Source organism: Pelophylax lessonae (genome assembly GCF_965119305.1).
Source record: "Pelophylax lessonae genome assembly, chromosome: 12".
In the NCBI taxonomy this organism is placed as follows: Eukaryota; Metazoa; Chordata; class Amphibia; order Anura; family Ranidae; genus Pelophylax; species Pelophylax lessonae.
The window spans coordinates 89463540-89482777 of record NC_138779.1 but is presented as its reverse complement, the minus strand read 5'-3'; the positions used below and the strand labels follow the sequence as shown (position 1 = coordinate 89482777).

Genomic DNA, 19238 nt, shown 5'->3' with positions numbered 1-19238 from the left:
GACTATATACACATTACAGGGAACACTATATACTACAAGAGAGTACAACTACTACCTGGAGTATATACCTTATTATATACATATTACAGGGACCAATATATACTACAAGAGAGTACAACTACCTGGAGGATATACCTTACTATATACATATTACAGGGAACACTATATACTACAAGAGTCTCTTGTAGTATATAGTGTTCCATGTAATATGTATATAGTAAGGTATATCCTCCAGGTAGTTGCCTCTTGTAGTATATATTGGTCCCTGTAATATGTATATAGCAAGGTATATACTCCAGGCAGTAGTTGTACTCTCTTGTAGTATATAGTGTTCCCTGTAATATGTATATAGACTATATACACATTACAGGGAACACTATACTACAAGAGAGTACAACTACTACCTGGAGGATATATACCTTACTATATACATATTACAGGGACCAATATATAGTAAGGTATATCCTCCAGGACAGGTAGTTGTCTCTTGTATCGATCATGCCATGGAGATTTGAGAGAGTTAAAAAAAGAAAGAATATCATATCAAGCAGCCTGGCAGCTGGGCTGGCTGCCTTACCTTTCACAACGGCTGCACATGGGAGGAGGTGGGTGGAGGCAGAGGCGGAGCCAGTCTTCTAGGCGCGGAGACGGAGAGGAGAGGAGAGGAGGACGAGCCGACGAGGAGGAGGATCCTCCTCCGCTGTGCATCATGGCTCTGCTCTGCTAACGTCACTGGTTGCTAGATGCCAATCAGGCTGGCCTTAGCAACCAGTGTCTTTGCAGTGCAGACTCGAGCTACGGCCACCGCCGGCGGACAACAACGGGGGAGGGGGGGCCCTAGACAACCAGGGACAGTAATTGCCACCATCCATGTGGGGCCCCTTGGCAAGTGGGGCCCCCGGGCAACCGCCGGGCATGCCCATTGGAAAAGACGGCCCTGTAAGTGTCTTCTCTTGCTGACTTTTGAGTTTAAATGCCATAGCAAGAGCAACTGCAATAAATTACATGAGACCAGTCTGGGCCAAGCACAAGTCTATAATACATGTTGAGAAAATTCTATAATTTCTTGGTGCTTGGATGCATACTTTGATGTGTGTCACTAGATAAGCTGCTACTATGTGACCTTGATAGAGATATGTGAAACATTGAATGTATAGGTAATTATACTGTATAGTTGCATCACAAATTTGAGAGTTAGATAGTGGATTTGCACAGAGCAGCCCAGATCCTCCTCTTCTCAGGTCCCTCTTCGATGCTCCTGGCCCCTCCCTCCTGTTGAGTGCCCCCACATTAAGCAGCTTGCAGCTTGCTATGGGGGCACCCAAGCCGAGTCACAGCACAGCTCCTTGTGTCCACTCAGACATGGAGCTGCGACCCGGCCCAACCAACTTTCTCTCCTCATATGCTGACTGACTTTGATTGACAGCAACGGGCGTCAATGGCGCCACACTGCTGTCTCAGCCAGGGGAGTCCCAGGCATCCAAGACACTCCTACAACATCGCTGGATCTAGTTAGGGCTCAGGTAAGTATTAGGGGGGGCTGATGTACACAGAAGGTTTTTTTTTTATCTTAAAGGCATAGCACACATTAAGATAAAAAAAAACCTTCTGCCTTTACAATCACTTTAATGTTGATCGAAACTAAAATACATTTATAATCGTTTTTCTATAAAATGTTGTGATCATTTGTTTTTACCATGCTCAAAAAATATTGCATTGTAAAATGCTTGGATATACCAAACATGCCAGAACCACGCAGAAAAACGATCAAAAGCTATTCATCATGTCTGATTGTTTCCTCTTTCCTCTGCTCCAGTCTTGAAAAAATGAAAGGATGTAATTAAAAAATACCCACACATGATTACATTTTTGTGGACACAGTCAGACTAAAAAATTCATGGGTAACTTCAGTGTTGACACAGAAGGCCATAAGGTGTTTATGTAATATATTGGGTGTACATCTAGGTTTAATAAAATGCTTGAAGAGTGCTGCACAGACAAATACTTAAATCAATATACTAAATGCAGGTGATAATAATGGTGAAATTAAATAGTGTAAAATATCCCGTAAAATAAGTCCATAAGTTTCCAATAATAAGGTGAAAAAAGGAGCTCCAACAAAGTGGTGAAAAAATCCCACAAGAAATTTCCACAACACTGCTGTGCATATATTCCACCACCGGATAGATTGGTCTCTCACCTCAGCCACAGACCCATAAAGGGTCAAAGAGCACATGAATCAGCTGTAACGATCAGGAGATTCCCTTTCTTACTCTCTCGGTCAGCCCAACATAGATCGATCAAAGTGGGAATAGATGCATATAAAAGAAGGGGACAAATATAGTGCTCTCCATCTGATAACGATATTTTATTGAAGTAATATGAATGGTACTCACATTCAGCGGCACTCCGCGGTGGACGCTCGTATTGCAGACAGATACACACTACACTGGGACCAAGGGAAAGCACGACGTCAGTTACGCAGGCTCCGCCTCCCTATACGCGTTACGTCAGAGCTAGCCAATAGCCTTCGACTTCTTCAGTAGGGGTGGAGTCTGCTTAGCCTGTCCTGCATTATAAAGGTACCTCCTCCTCTAAGGGCTCATTCCGATTGGATATAGTTTATACAATCCGCCCTACACTTTTACACAGCCTTGAGACACCGGAACCAAAAATCGAGGAACTCGATCTACAGTGTCATTCTGTACATATACATGAATGGGCGAAATTGCAGATGTAATAGAGCCAATCCGATCCATATCTAGAAAAACAGGTAAATGAACTCGGAGACCGCGTAACTGAGTATTATTTCTGGTTTTCATCACTGGTTGGTTTGCGCTGATAATTTTTTGTATATTATTACAGGTTACTAGGTTACAGGTTACTAAATTGTTGAAGTGCTAACAGGTAATCTTATATAAAATGCTACCTTATACTAATAAACAATTCGTGCCAGAAAGCTTTGTTTTATTTAAAATTAATTTAGGTATACTTCTAGTCATTTTTGTTTCTCTAGTTTTGGGGAGTCATGTATTTATTGTGGCCTGTGTTGTCATTGGGGAGGATTTCCCCTCACTTCCTGTCTAAGTGATGCTGGACACCAAGATGGGAGATGTCCCTGATAGGGTACAAACAACAACAAAAACACATTGTTTCAACTGAACGGGGGAGGAGCAGAACATTTGTCAGATTTTTTTGCTCTCTTCATTAACCTTAATAAATTTCAAGGTCTTGACAATGGTCCCGAGCAGAGAATGGGAAATCTTCTCTGTGGAGGAGCAGCCAACAATGAAAAACCCATAGTAACATTCCAACCTCCCTTACTCTAAAAAAACAAATTGAACTGGTTTACGTTACCGCAAGAGAACCATGTTGTTATAGCATAATAAACCTTTATGGATATAAAGCAATTATATTACAACTTTCATTTGGAGATGCCAGACCTATAAAATGTGTAATTATATTTTACAATTGTATCGTATATGAACATTTTTCTCAATACTATTTAACAATATCAGCCCTGACATGGTCATGTGATGTGCTGTCTGGGGAGTTGTAATAATCTTGTTTGTTGTAAAAAGTTGTAATAATCAACATGTTTGTATGGACTTTTCGGTATTCAAATTTTTCACCCAAAAGTGCCTTTTCGCCTAATATGACCCTTGGGTATAACTTTTGGGAATAATAAATTATAATCTCCTTTAGGAAAAGACCTAATGTAATGAGCGAGATTAGTCATATGTAGATATAATTTATAAATGTAATAATTATTATTAATTTATTAATTATAATAATTTATTATACAGTATCTCACAAAAGTGAGTACACCCCTCACATTTTTGTAAATATTTTATATCTTTTTATGTGACAACACTGAAGAAATGACACTTTGCTACAATGTAAAGTAGTGAGTGTACAGCTTGTATAACAGTGTAAATTTGCTGTCCCCTCAAAATAACTCAACACCATTAATGTCTAAACCAGTGGCAACAAAAGTGAGTACACCCCTAAGTAAAAATGTCAAATTTGGGCCCAATTAGCCATTTTCCCTCCCCGGTGTCATGTGACTTGTTAATGTTACAAGGTCTCAGGTGTGAATGGGGAGCAGAGGTGTTAAATTTGGTGTTATCGCTCTCACTCTCTCATACTGGTTACTGGAAGTTTAACATGGCACCTCATGGCAAAGAACTCTCTGAGGAGCTCAAGAAAAAGAATTGTTGCTCTACATAAAGATGGCCTAGGCTATAGGAAGATTGCCAAGACCCTGAAACTGAACTGCAGCCAAGACCATACAGCGGTTTCAAAGAACAGGTTCCACACAGAACAGGCCTCGCCATGGTCGACCAAAGAAGTTGAGTGCATGTGCTCAGCGTCATATCCAGAGATTGTCTTTGGGAAATAGACGTATGAGTGCTGCCAGCATTGCTGCAGAGGTTAGGGGTGGTGGTCTACATGGCTGTTGTCCCGGAAGGAAGCATCTTCTTAAGATGATGCACAAGAAAGCTCGCAAACAGTTTACTGAAGACAAGCAGACTAAGGACATGGATTACTGGAGCCATGTCCTGTGGTCTGATGAGACCAAGATAAATGTATTTGGTTCAGATGGTGTCAAGCGTGTGTGGTGGCAACCAGGTGAGGAGTACAAAGACAAGTGTGTCTTGCCTACAGTCAAGCATGGTGCTGGGAGTGTCATGGTCTGGGGCTGCATGAGTGCTGCCGGCACTGGAGAGCTACAGTTCATTAAGGGAACCATGAATGCCAAAATGTACTGGGACATACTGAAGCAGAGTATGATCCCCTCCCTTCAGAGACTGGGCCGCAGGGCAGTTTTCCAACATGATAACGACCCCAAAGACACCTCCAAGACGACCACTGCCTTGCTAAAGAAGCTGAGGGTAAAGTTGATGGACTGGCCAAGCATGTCTCCAGACCTAAGCCCTATTGAGCATCTGTGGGGCATCCTCAAACGGAAGGCAGAGGAGCGCAAGGTCTCTAACATCCACCAGCTCCGTGATGTTGTCATGGAGGAGTGGAAGAGGACTCCAGTGGCACCCTGTGAAGCTCTGGTGAACTCCATGCCCAAGAGGGTTAAGGCAGTGTTGGAAAATAATGGTGGCCATGCAAAATACTGACACTTTGGGCCCAATTTAAACATTTTCACTTAGGGGTGTACTCACTTTTGTTGCCAGCAGTTTAGACATTAATGGCTGTGTGCTGAGTTGTTTTTAGGGGACAGCAAATTTACACTGTTATACAAGCTGTACACTCACTACTACTGAGCAAAGTGTCATTTCTTCAGTGTTGTCACATGAAAAGATATTTACAAAAATGTGAGGGGTGTACTCACTTTTGTGAGATACTGTATATTATCGTATTATGTATCAAATGTACTTATTATGACCTCCAGGGCTATCTAAAGGAAAATATGACAGTATTTTTTTAACATATGTTTTAGTAAATAGAGAACCTCAAAAACGAATGCAGTCCTTACTACTTCATAAGTGACACCAAAGAATCTTTGATATCAAAGTTGTTTCTGTTGACCACTTAACTTCCGACCAACATTTACAATGTATTTCCTAGAAGACTGTATTCAAGCATCTTACTTAGTGGGCACTCCTTAGCTCGCAAAACAAGTAGAGAAAAATCTCAGCCACCGTACCATACAAGCCAAGCCTGTGATAGGGGATAGCAGCCTCAGCCTAATTCCTTCCATGCCACCAATGACAGAGTAAAGAAAAGGGAGAGAGTAGGCAGGGGAAAAGGAAAGAGAAGGGGTGGGGAGGGAGGGAGGTAAGGAGGAAGAGGGAAAGGGAAGAAGGAAAGAGAACAAAAAGAAATAGGTGCAAATATTATTCATAATAGTGAGTAATGTCCAATTGATAATTGAGACTAGGAATGTGGTTGTCAAGTTTAAATACCCGGTACCTACCTTTTACATAGAAGGGAAAAACTTACTCTGCCTGGGCGGGTAATTGATTCTTTCAATGATTTGAACTCTGAGAGACTGAGTACTGGAAAATTGGGACATCCTTGATGAAAATCTGCTCCAGAGCATTCTAAACCTCAGACTAGGGCGAAGGGTTAGCTTCCAACAGGCAAATTACCCTAAGCACACAGCCAAGGAAACAAAGAAGTGGCTATGGGGAAACTCTGTGAATGTCATTGAGTGGCCCAGCCAGAGCCCAGACTTGAACCCGATTGAACATCTCTGGAGAGATCTGAAAATGGCTGTACACCGACACTCTGCATCAAACCTGATGAAGCTTGAGAGGTCCTGCAAAGAAGAATGGGAGAAACTGCCCAAAAATCATACTCAAAAGAACTGTAATTGGTGCCAAAGGTGCTTCAACAAAGTATTGAGTAAAGGCTGTGTATACTTATGTACCTGTAAATGGGATTGTTTTTTTTGTTTTTAATACATTTCTCTTTATCTCTGCAGCACTCCACCAATAAGGCCTGTATGGTAGTGTGGCCAGACAGAAGCCACTTCTCAGTAAAAGGCACATGACAGCCTGTCTGGAGTTTGCAAAAAAGGCACCCGAGGGACTCTCAGACCACGAGAAACACAATTCTCTGGTCTGCTGAAACAAAGATTGAACTCTTTGGCCTGAATGGCAAGCGTCATGTCTGGAGGAAACCAGGCACCGCTCATTACCTGACCAATACCATCCCTGCAGTGAAGCATGGTGGTGGCAGCCTCATGCTGTTGGGATGTTTTTCAGCGGCAGGAACTGAGAGACTAGTCAGGATTGAGGGAAAGATGAATGCAGCAATGTACAGAGATATCCTTGATAAAAACCTGTTCCAGACTGGGGCAAAGGTTCTTGTTTTAACAGGACAACCACCCTAAGCAGACAGCCAAGATAACAAAGGAGTGGCTATGGGACAACTCTGTGAATGTCCTTGAGTGGCTCAGCCAGAGCTCAGACTTGAACCCGATTGAACATCTCTGGAGAGATCTGAAAATGGCTGTGCACCGACGTTCCTCATCCAACCTGATGGAGCTTGAGAGAAGAAGAATGGGAGACTCTGCTCAAAAATATGAGTGCCAAGCTTGTGGCATCAAACTCAAAAAGTCCTGGGGCTGTAATTGGTGCCAAAGGTGCTTCAACAAAGTATTGAGCAAGGGCTGTGAATGCTGTACTTATGTACATGTGATTTTTTTTTTGTTTTTTATTTCTAAAAAAATTGCAAAGATTTCAAACAAATATCTTTCATGTTGTCATTATAGGGTATTGTTTGTAGAATTTTAACCACTTGCCGACCGCCGCATGACTATCTACGTCGGCGGTCAGCCCCTCACAGGCAAACTAACGTAGGGCTACGTTGCTTGCTTGTGAGGGTCTAGGGAGCGAGCGCGCGCCCCCGGAGGCGCGCTCCCGCTCCCGCGTGGTCACGGACCCCCCCGCGCGTGTGACCAGTGGACCCGATGTCCGCCGGCCACTCGGCGATCGGCGGGGGAGAGGGAGAATGTCAGGCAGCTTGTGTAAACAAGCTGCCTGTCATTCTCCTCGCTGCAAAGACACTGATCACATGGATCTACTATGTAGATCCATTGATCAGTGTCCTTACAGCTGAAGCCACAGCCAATCACAGTAGAAAGCACGCCCCTAGGGACACACACAGCCCCTCCCTCCCAAATAAAGTTAACCCCTTCACTACCAGTGTATTTTTACAGTAACAGTGCATATATATAGCACTGATTACTGTAGAAATGTCACTGGTAACCCCAAAAGTGTCAAAAATGTCAGTCAAGGGTCCGATCTGTCCGCCGCAATGTCGCAGTACCGCAAAAAAAATCGCAGATCGCCGCCATTACGCGTTAAAAAAAAAAACAACAAAAATGACAAAAATCTTTCCCTTTGTTAGTAAACGCGATAACTTTTGCGCAAACCAATCAAAATACGCTTTTTGCGATTTTTTTTACCAAACATAGGTAGCATAAAACAAATTGGCCGAAAATGTTAAAAAATTTTGATTTTTACATTTTTTTGGGGGGGAATTTCATATAAAAAAATGTGAAAAATATTGTTATTTTTGCAAAATTGACGCTCTTTTTTTGTTTATAGCGCGTGATCAAAAAATCGCACAGGTGATCAAATACCACCAAAAGAAAGCTCTGTTTGTGGGAAAAAAAGGACGCCAAATTCGTTTAGGTACAGCGTCGCACGACCGCGCAATTGTCCGTTAAAGTCACGCAGTGCCGAATCGCAAAATACCCCCTGGTCGGAATGGGGGTAAAATCTTCCGGGGCTTAAGTGGTTAAGGAAAATAATAATTTAATCCATTTTGGAATAAGGCCATAAAATAACAAAATGTGGAAAAAGTGAAGTGCTGTGAATACTTTCCGGATGCACTGTATACCCTTCCTACCACAGGGAATTCCTTATCTCCACGACTAAGCCCTATGGGTATGATGAAAAATGTCGGGGGGCGTGGCCTGGATGGGGTTAGGCTTGGGATGCTATCACTTATTACACGCTGGGCTTGTATGGTGTGCAGTAGCTGAGATTTTTCTGTGGATTACATGGAGTCAGGGCATCCTCAGTGGAACACACCAAATGGGGGTCAAAGATGCCGAAGCAGAGACCTAAAAGTCGGTTTAGGTTTACAGCACTCTTTAGCTGCTTATTTAGCTTAGCTCCTGCCGATTTACATATTCACTAAAATCAAAACATTGATTCTGAAAGGTATTTTATTATGTTAACAAAAGTTCAGGAAAATTAGTCAAAGAAATTTTGTCTATTCATTTGCCTTTTCGCCTTGACTGTTTGGAATACAAGTGCTGAACTTTTTAGTGTTGTTCATTTCCTTTTTAAAGAGCAGAATGTAGCATTTCGGGAAGAAAACAGCAGACAGAGCCCCCAGACAGCTGCTCAGAATAAAAACCATCTGAACAAGAGATTTGTAGCCAATGTCCGTGCTGACGTAAGTGGGTATAAAAATGATCCAGGCAAGAATCACAGTCAGCATGGCTATGGTGATATCTCTTGCCATGTGATACTGGTGGATGGGTTTTTCAGCCATAAAAGAACATATAAAGGATAGCAAAACGAGCAGCCCATTGTAGGCAAACATCAAACCAAACTGAAGAAGTGGTTCGTATTCACAACTAAGATAAATAGCCAAGGAACTCACATCAAGTGATGCCAGCTTTACCGAGAAGGGTTGGGAGGACTTCACATACAAGGCACAGAAGAAAAACTGACCCAAAAATGTACATATTAGGATGCTCCATCTTCCTGGATAAAGTACCCAATAGAAACAGGATCCCGTGGACAAGGAACTAAACTGAAGCTGTATTGATTTTACCAGTATAGGCCCTAGAAATGTAGTGAAGCTCAAGGAAAGCATGGGCTGCTGTAGAAAACACATTTTGTCAGAAGGTTCTCCAATATAAAAGAAAATGGAGCAACACATACATACCAGACCTAGCAGGGTCATACAGCTCTCAATTTTACCCGAAGCAACAAGCAGAGGGGTGTGCCAATTCTGGAATAAGATCACAGCCACTGTACCAATTATGACCATAATTAGTCCCATGAATATAAGAAGGGCAATCACATAATAGTTCCTCCATGTTAAAAAGATAAAAGCTGGATTTTGGCAGGCTTTGCTTCCTGACTTGGACCACTGACCAGAAGGACATGGTGTGCATTCTGTAAAAATTATAAGGGGTGAACACAGTTACATGTCAGAAAAGAACAATGGGGATTTTCAATTAAAAACTTCCTATCTAGAGCACTTTAGACTCTTCTGTACCTTTTTATAAGGAATGAAAGGGGTGGATGGTTAATAAAATAAAGCTCTGATCACCATGAAAAATCATCCCGAAATGGGGATAGTGGAAAGGTATGAATAGGATGGGGCATTAAATATGTTTATGGTGATCCATAAACTGGCAACATTAGTTTCTATACAAAACATAAAATTTTTTTGAACATTGGATTAAAATTATTTTCCAGAAATAGAAATAATTACAGACATTTTTAATAAAAAGATTTTATTAACAATAAATTCCTCTATTGATAATGTATGTCTTTGACACTGGGGACTATGCGTTTTGCAGTCACTCTACTTCTTCAGGACCCACAAGGAGCAGTACAGTCAGAAATACTATTCACAGACATAAAAAATTCTCACCCAAGCTTGACTGGGATCAAGACCAAGCAAGCTGCAATAGAGGTATTTGCTGTCGGATTAACACTCTTTCTGGCGCATGGGGGAAAAGGACCACGATAGCTGGAATCACACAGAGTACCTATAAAATTTTAGTTTGATACAACTGTGACAGTGTTCATGCTGGACGGATACCCAGAGTCTGTGCGGGAGACTTAGACCTTGGAAATATTTTGATATCAAGCTTTCCTGTCTGCTGTTGGCATATTAGTGTGGACTTTCTTCTGGTGGTTCCCAAGTTTTGGTTAAATACATCCTTATGATAATAGATACAATGTATAGACACATATCTCTATCTTATCCAATTTAAAATTATATAGGCACTCTGTTGAACATCAACTATCCTGGTCCTTTTCTCCTATGGGCTGGAAAGCGCATTAAACCGACAGCAATTACCCCTATTGTTGCTTGCTTGGACACTCAAGCTTGGATGAGAATTTTAAGTTTGGGATTAACCTTTCTGACTGTAATGTTCCTTGTGGGTCCTTTTTATGAAATGTCTGTAATTATTTCTATTTCCGGAAAATATTTTTAATCCAATGTTCAATAAAAATGTGATATTTTTTTATAGAAATTGATGTTACCTGTTTATGAATCACTATTTTTAAAGTCTCACCCTATTCACACCTGCATTACTTTAACTGAAAATTGCGCAGTCATGCAACACAGTGTACATAAATTAAATTTATGTCATTTTCCCCCCATAAATAGAGCTTTCTTTTGGTGGTATGAATACTACTGGGTTTTTTATTTTTTGTGCTATAATCAAAATAAAGTCTGACAATTTTGAAAAAAAAAAAATATATATTTTTACTTTCTGCTATAAAAACATGTCCAATAAAAAAATAAAATTAATTTCTTTATAAATTTAGGCCGCAATGTATTATACTACATATGTTTGGTTAAAAATAATCCCAATAAGCTTATATCTTGATTGGTTTGTGCATTTTATTTATTTTTGTATACTAGCAATGGCGGCAATCAGCCCTAGACAATCTGACACTAAAGGCTCGTACACACTTGATGAAAATCGGACGAAATATCCTCCGATTTTTCTCTCTCATGCTCAGCGTTCATAACCGTTTTTAGTTCACAGTGCAGAATGTTCACGAAATTTCTCGTCCGATTTGTTTTTTTTTGGAACGTTTGTACCTAGACTTCTGGGTCATCAGCAACTTCAGATCATGCGCAGTCTTTCGTATCCGATTTTTCGTGGACTTACTGCATACACCTTAAACGAAAATTGGTCGTGCTGGGGACGGACGATAAAAATTTTGGTGTTTTTTTTTTTTTGTTGAAAATGTCGGCATCGGGTGCTGAAAGTTGTGTACACACTAGCCGAAAATCGTACGATTTTACCTCGGATGGGAATTTTCGGCAGATTTTCTACTAGTGTGTACCCCACTTAACTAACACTTTGTGGGAACCAGTGACACTAATACAATGATCAATACTAAAAATATGCACTGTCACTGTATTAAGGACAGTGGCTGGGAAAGGGTTAGCCATTTAGGGTCGAACAAAGGGTTAGCAGTGCGCCTAACGTGTTTTTGTGTGTACTTTCAGGTGCTTTTATTTTGGGATGTACTGGATTTGCAGGGAAACAAAATCCGCCATATCCCTGCTGACAGGACAGAGCTCTGCATTCTTTACATATGCAGAGCTCAGTCCAGCCTGTCTCCTCGCTGATCAGCAGGTGCTGGCAGACATCCACTGGCCAACAGCCGCTGATTGGCATCTGTTGTGACTAATCACAGCAGAAACGGAGCGCCCGCAAGTGCAGACCTACGTGTATATGTGATTCTACCCAGAACAAAAGCTTTACTGCTACAGGGCGGTTGGCAAGCAGTTAAATGTCTATTTTATAAGTACCTGGAATAGAGTTTTGCTTTAAATATTGACTCATCTAAAATAAAGTTTCCCAAACTGTCACCTTGTCCATTCAGGGGGCTGTTGGTTGCTAGCCTTGAGGGAGGACTTTACACGCGTAACTGTTACCAGAAGCATTTTGCAATAATGGCCACACAGGAAGGAGTGCAGTGGAAATGTTGGAGAGGTAAGTGTAAAATGTAAATTGTGCACATTGATCAGCTATGACTAAGGCCAGATTAGGCCGAAATCTGTAAGTGGACTGTGTAATGTAAGCTGTTTTTGATATAATAAACAATAGAAATAATTATTGGACTTTGCATTATAGTATTTTATTAGTGAAGATGAACTGCAGCCTCTACCAAGCACCAGCGTTTACTTGATTTCCATGGCCTGCTCAGCTACAGTAGGTATGTTTCTGCTTATGAGTGTAAGGCTCCATACACACCTAGCGGTTTGGAATTATGAGCAGAACCGTTCCGATCCTGCCTGCGATTCCAAATTGCATGCAATCACAGCAAAATGCAGTAGGCGTTATGTTCATGGAACCTAATACGTGATTCAATTTTTCCGCAATTGTCATGTGACAACAAAGCATGGCAATTGCGTCACAAAGCGTAACTGGAGCATGAAGTAAAAAGAAATTTCTCCAATGGTACATAGACAGAAAAAAAGAAATAGATAAATATAAAAAGACATGGTAAAAGTAAAAAAAAATAAAAAATACTGGATAGAGTGAATACCTGTGGAGTTTACAAAGGTTCCCGCAGGACAAGTAAGACATTCAAAGCAGCAGAAGTCTTTGATCAACTTGACCTGGCCTTCTGAGCATTTCCGAGAACACGTAGACTCTGGGACCTGCAAAAAAAAAACATATAGGCATAAAAGGAAGTCAAAACATTTATCCTGATTTCAAATATCTTGTTCCCCTATTGATAATAATTATTTAGATTATTTTGTGTTTTAACTTTATTATAGTTAGCTGACAGTGTTTTTTAATATCGAACTATGGAGGGATAGTTCAAAGGAGAGTTACAACTCCTAAAAGAGACACGAGGGTTCAGGAAAAGGTTATAGCTAAGCTCTTCTGGCCCCTGATTAAATGCTTGAGCCTGCATCCAATGACATCTCTATTAAAGGATCTGTCAATGCAAACAATGTGATTTAAGTTATAAGTGAAACGTGGAGGGCTCAGTCAGCTCTTATACACGTGCATCTCAAAAACTTAGAATGTAATCATTTATTTCAGTTTTATATAGATGCGTTACACACAATAGTAATATATGTCAAGGATTTCTTTTTTCAATTTTGATGATTATGGCTTACAGCTAGTGAAAACCCAAAATTCAGTATCTCAGAAAATGAGAATTTTACCAATAAAAAAAAAAAAAAAAAAAAAAAAAAAAAAAGAATTTTAACCCCTTAAGGACAGGAAGGTTTTACCCCGTTAATGACCAGGCCATTTTTTGCGATACGGCACTGCGTTACTTTATCTGACAATTGTGTGGTCCTGTGACTCTGTACCCAAATAAAATTGATGTCCTTTTTTTCCCACAAATAGAGCTTTCTTTTGGTGGTATTTGATCACCTCTGCGGTTTTTATTTTTTGCCCTATAAAAAAAAAAGGGGACAATTCTGAAAAAAAAAAAAACAATATTTTTTACTTTCTGCTAAAAAACATATCCAATAAAAAAAAAAATTTTTTTTCATCTATTTAGGTTCATATTTAAAAATAAAATTCCAATTAGTGTATATTGATTGGTTTGTGCAAACTTTATCACGTCTACAAACAAGGGGATAGATTCATGGCATTTTTATTTATTTCATTTTTTTTTATATTGGTGGCGATCAGCATTGTGGCGGACAGATCAGACACCTAACTGACATTTTTGAGGGGACCAGTGACATTACTATATTAAGGTACCATGGGATATGTAGTCCTTAGAAATTGAAGGTAAACAGCAGGGAATGAGCTGGAAAGCAAGCAGGTAATCCACAAAGTTGTAGAAAGAGATGGCCAGCAGACAGGTAGAACTCTCAACATGAGAGTTTTCATCTTGCGTTGTGAAAAAAAAACTACTGTTTGTATTGTTTTTACATTATTGATGCTATAAAATTAAAGTGTATGCTGTAACTACAGTATATACAGTATCTTCCTATAGTTTTTTTTTTTTTGGGGGGGGGGGGGGTTAAAGTAGAACTAAAGGCAAATCCTTTTTTATTTTTTTGATAGAGTAAGAGTTATAACCACTGTCAGTTTTTTTGCCATCTGTGTCCCTTTTGGGAGATTTCCTTACACTTTCCATTCCATAGCCAAAACAGGAAGTGATAGGATACCTCCAAAAGTAAGAAAATCCTTTTTGCCACCAGGGTGACCAGAACTGGTGTCCCCATTGGAAGATTTCCCCTACATTACTGTTCTAAGGACGACGCAAAATTTTGGATTATCTTTTACTTTAATTTTCTATGATAAGCATGATAAACAGGGGGGTAATTCTTCCTAACGGGGGCACAGACAGCAATAACAATCTGACGGTTACTTTAATCCTTTTCCACTCTATCCAAAAGAAAAGTTTTGCCTTTAGCTGTACTTTAAGTGTTTTTGAGGAAGGGTTATCCGTAAACCTAGCCTTCCACCTTCTAGATCAGGGGTGTCAAACTCACTTTAATCGCGGACCGCATCAGCATTATGATTGCCCTCAAAAGGGCCGGTTGTATCTGTAAGACTAGATGTCAAGAGCATCCCCTACCCTTACATAAGACATCAAGAGCCTCTCCACCATCAAAAGTTGAGTCCCCCACCCTCCTTTACATCACAGGGCACCTCCCTTATCTTGTGCTGCTGCTGGGAAGAAGCTGGAGGCATTGCTGGAAAGCAGAAAGTATAAGGTCTGGAGGAGGACTGGAGCTCTCCTGCAACTACAGGAGAGGTGTGAGGGCCACATAAAATGGCCTGGAGGGCCGGATTGGGCCCACGGGCCTTGTGTTTGAGCATTATTTTTTATTTTTTTATTTTACCTTGTTCTTGCAGCAAGAAAAAAACGTTTTCTTAAGCTGGATACACACTATCCAACTTTTGTGGTTAGATTTCCTTCAGATTTATCTTTTCTATGTAGTGCAAGGGCCTGCCAGATTGCATACAAATTGAAAGTGTTTAGGTTTGACCTCATATTATATGGTTTTGGTAAGTCTAAAGGAAAAAGTCTTCAGAAAACCTTATAGTGTGTATGGCCCTTTACTCCCTGTGTCATCACCAGGCTTTTAAACATTTTTGCAGGAGCTGCTGGAAGGTCAGTTCCTGTAGTTCTGCCCCCAGGACTATATCTCACAAGAGCCCATTCCCTACTTTATTATAGGTAGCCTGGGATCACCAGCCTGCCGTTTGGAAAAATGAATCCGTCTTTATTGTTTTTAAAACCAAGCAAACAAAACAGCTTTCTTCAGCAAAGTAAATGCAAGCAGACAACAACACAATGGCTCACTGCCAGTATACCAGTCCCACATTAGGATTTGGGGGTCCTTTCTTCTTCACGGTAACTCAAGGGCCACAGGGGCTAAGCAAACAACGTCTGAGTCGCCATATAGTGCACATTTTTCCATAGCTGTGAACTACTCTAATCCACCTCATCCACAGGTGCTGACTCCTTTCTTTTCCTTTTTAGGCCTCCCCTGTAGGTGGGTTAACCCTTTCAAGAACATACTTCCTGTAATAAGGGTTGGAGGCTCATTTCCACCCAAAGTCTCTCCCAATGAGACTTAGCAATATTCCTGAGAGCGCATTTGTGGCTGGCCTTCTCCCCAACATTAGTGCTTGACCTCCAAATGCGCTTCTGGAAGAATGCTCAAACATTCCCATAGACACACTCCTAAACCTTGTGGACGGCCATCCCAAAAGAGTTGAAGCTGTTATAGCTGCAAAGGGTGGGCCAACTCAATATTAAACTTAGACTGAGATGTCATTAACCACTTGTCGACCACCAGAAGTACTTATACTGCGGCAGGTCAGCTCTATTGTGCGAGCGACGTACCTGTACGTCGTTTCATGCAATAGCCAGTGGGCGCGCACTAACTGGCCAGAGGGGGAGCCAATCAGCGGGTCTGGCAGACGCGATATCCGCCGGCCACCAGCCGTTTTGTCAGAAATGAACACAATAATCTTGTGTTCCTGCTATTTAGGAAGATGGATCTCTGTGTTCATCTAGTGAGTCCATCCCCCACACAGTTAGAATGCATCCCCTAGGGACACACTTAACCCTTTTATCCTTTTATCGCCCCTGGTGTTAACCCCTTCCCTGCCAGTGTCATTAGTACAGTAAGAGGTCATATGTTTAGCACAAATTACTGTAGTAATGTCGCTGGTTCCCTCAAAAGTGTCTGTTAGGTGTCCGATCTGTTCGCCTCAATGTCGCAGTCTGGCTAAAAATCGCTAATCGCCACCATTACTAGTAAAAAAAAATAAAAGAAATAAAAATGACAAATCTATCCCCTAGTTTGTAGACATGATAACTTTTGCGCAAACCAATCAATATAGACTTATTGGGATTTTTTTTTTTACCAACAATATATAGCAGCGTACATATTGGCCTAAATTGATGAAGAAATTTGATTTTTTAAATTTTTTTATTGGATATGTTTTATAGCAGAGAGTAAAAACTATTGTTTGTTTTTTCAAAATTGTCAGTCTTTTTTTGTTTCTAGCATAAAAAATGAAAACCGCAGGTGATCGAATACCACCAAAAGAAAGCTCTATTTGTGGGAGGGAAAAGAACATACATTTTATTTGGATACAGCCTCACAGGACCGCGCAGTTGTCAGTTAAAGTAACGCAGTGCCGTGTCGCAAAATGGCCTGGTCATTAAGGGGGTAAAACCTTCCGGTCCAGAAGTGGTTAAAGTTAATGTGCGATTAAAGGCCGGTGTCCCAACAACTTTTGGTAATATTGAAAACATTACCAATGAACATTTTCTGGAATGCCTGTGGCAATGAAAGCTAGACAAAAGGTCAGCCGCAGGAACAGTCAGTAAATGGTCGTCCCTTCAAAACAGAGTTTTCTCTTTATTGCCGATGGCCTCCTCTCCACACATACTCAAGCACAGAAGCTCAAGCAGCAATAATTCCAGGAATCACATTTCTCCTCTGAAAAGCATATTTTTTATTGTAAATATTTAGTCACATTTGCAATAATGCAACAAAGCCTTGAATATTCACTTGGGGGATTTTTTTGCATTAATATTTTAATAAGCAGAATAAATATAGAATGATATACGAGTGCAGTGAAATAACGGTGTGTTGGTGCGTCTGTCATTTTCTGCCTTGTTATGTTTATTTTAGTAGCACTATTTTGCATTATTGATTCTCTCTGGCGATGATAGCATGCTTCACTAATACAGTCATTTTACCTTGACACACTGCAGGTTATTGACTTCAAGCTGTCCTGTTTTTCAGAAAGGAAAAACGCAGTGCTAGCAATTAATTTACTCTGGAGTGCTACAGGGTCAGTCCACCAAAAGGGATATGTGGAATATGGTAAGCTGAAGCTTAGCTTCAGCAAAAATTAATTTTTTATTATAGTGAAGAATAAATAAAAGCGGTATCAAACCCTAAAACAAAAAAATATATATATTGCAGTTTACTTTTCCACCACTTCAAGTCTGCAAACTTTGACTCCCTGCCTGCCAAGTACAATTTTCAGCTTTTAGCACTACTCAGGCATGCAACACTGTACCCAAATGACATTTTTATAATTATTTTTAACTGATAGAGATGTCTTTTGGTGGTATTTAATTACCACTGTTTTTTCTATATAAATGAAAAAATATAAAAAATGTAAGAAAAAAAGTTATCTTAGTTTCTGTTTATAACATTTTGTCACTCAGCTCCTCCCCTCTCTGAGCCTGTCACTCAGCTCTGCCCCTCTCTGAGCCTGTCACTTAGCTCCGCCCCTCACTGAGCCTGTCACTCAGCTCTGCCCCTCTCTGAGTCTGTCACTCAGCTCCACCCCTCTCTGAGCCTGTCACTCAGCTCCTCCCTTCTCTGAGCCTGTCACTCAGCTCCACCCCTCTCTGAGCCTGTCACTCAGCTCTGCCCCTCTCTGAGCCTGTCACTTAGCTCCTCCCCTCTCTGAGCCTGTCACTCAGCTTCGCCCCTCTCTAAGCCTGTCACTCAGCTTCGCCTCTCTCTGAGCCTGTTACTCAGCTCTGCTCCTCTCTGAGCCTGTCACTCAGCTCCACCCTTTTTTTTTCACATCACTACTCACAAGATGAAAAGGATGAATCATGTGAAAACAAGACCCCGAGTCTCACAATACCTCTTAGATTGCCCACTGCTGGATAATTCCAGAGATCTGTGTATGACAAAACAGTCTGTGCACACCCACCACTAGACCACTGTGACGGTACTCACCGACACTGGGAGTGACAGACAGGTACTTAATGGACACTGAGAATATGGTTTGGATTGCTTCGAATGGGACAGTGGTATTTGTCAACCATATATCTCAGGAAACCTATGAAGACTGCTTCACACAGTCAGGCTTATAACAGATGCTAAAATCATCATCGCAACCACCTGTATTCCACACATTGTTGAATATGCTGATATACTCACCTGTTATCTACAATGGGTTCTGTGTTTACACCTATGACAATGTGTATTGTACTTCAATGTCAGAGATGGACAGTCTGTCACTGGTGGTCTCTTCCTGTTGTCTGTGTATTAAGGTGTGATGTCTGTTCTGTTAAGCCTGTCTGTCCCATTGTTAACCACTTTAACCGGTTGCCGACCGCCGCACGACTATATACTGCGGCGGTCAGCCCCGGCCAGGCAGAGTGACGTATGGATACGTCACTCGCCTGTCACTGACTTGCGAGCCAATTGCGGGCGGGCGCGCGCCCGCCGCGGCTCGTTCACAGACAAGTCAGTGCGTGTGACCGGCGGACTCGATGTCTGCCGGTCACACTACGATCGCTCCTGTGAAGGGAGAAAGGTGGAGCGGCTTATGTAAACCAGCCGCCTGTCATTCTCCCTGTGTAAAAATGAAGATCAGACGGTTCTACTATGTAGAACCGTTGATCTCTGTTTTTACACCAATAGCAATGTCCCTGCACAGTTAGAATCACGCCCCTAGGACACACTTAACCCCTCCCTGTCCAATAAAGTTAACCCCTTCCCTGCCAGTGTCATTTTTG

General features: G+C 41.2%; 1 protein-coding gene across 1 annotated transcript in view; it reads right to left on the bottom strand.

Moving 5' to 3' along the window:
- Positions 1-8745: 8745 nt before the first annotated feature.
- Positions 8746-19238, bottom strand: part of LOC309568879 (taste receptor type 1 member 3-like) — a gene marked incomplete at both ends in the record, with an annotated part of 60707 nt that continues 50214 nt past the window's right edge. Inside the window, 2 exons of the mRNA XM_082274662.1 lie at positions 8746-9662; positions 12795-12909. Coding sequence (XP_082130788.1) covers positions 8746-9662; positions 12795-12909 — 1032 coding nt within the window. The remainder of the gene's footprint in view (positions 9663-12794; positions 12910-19238) is intronic.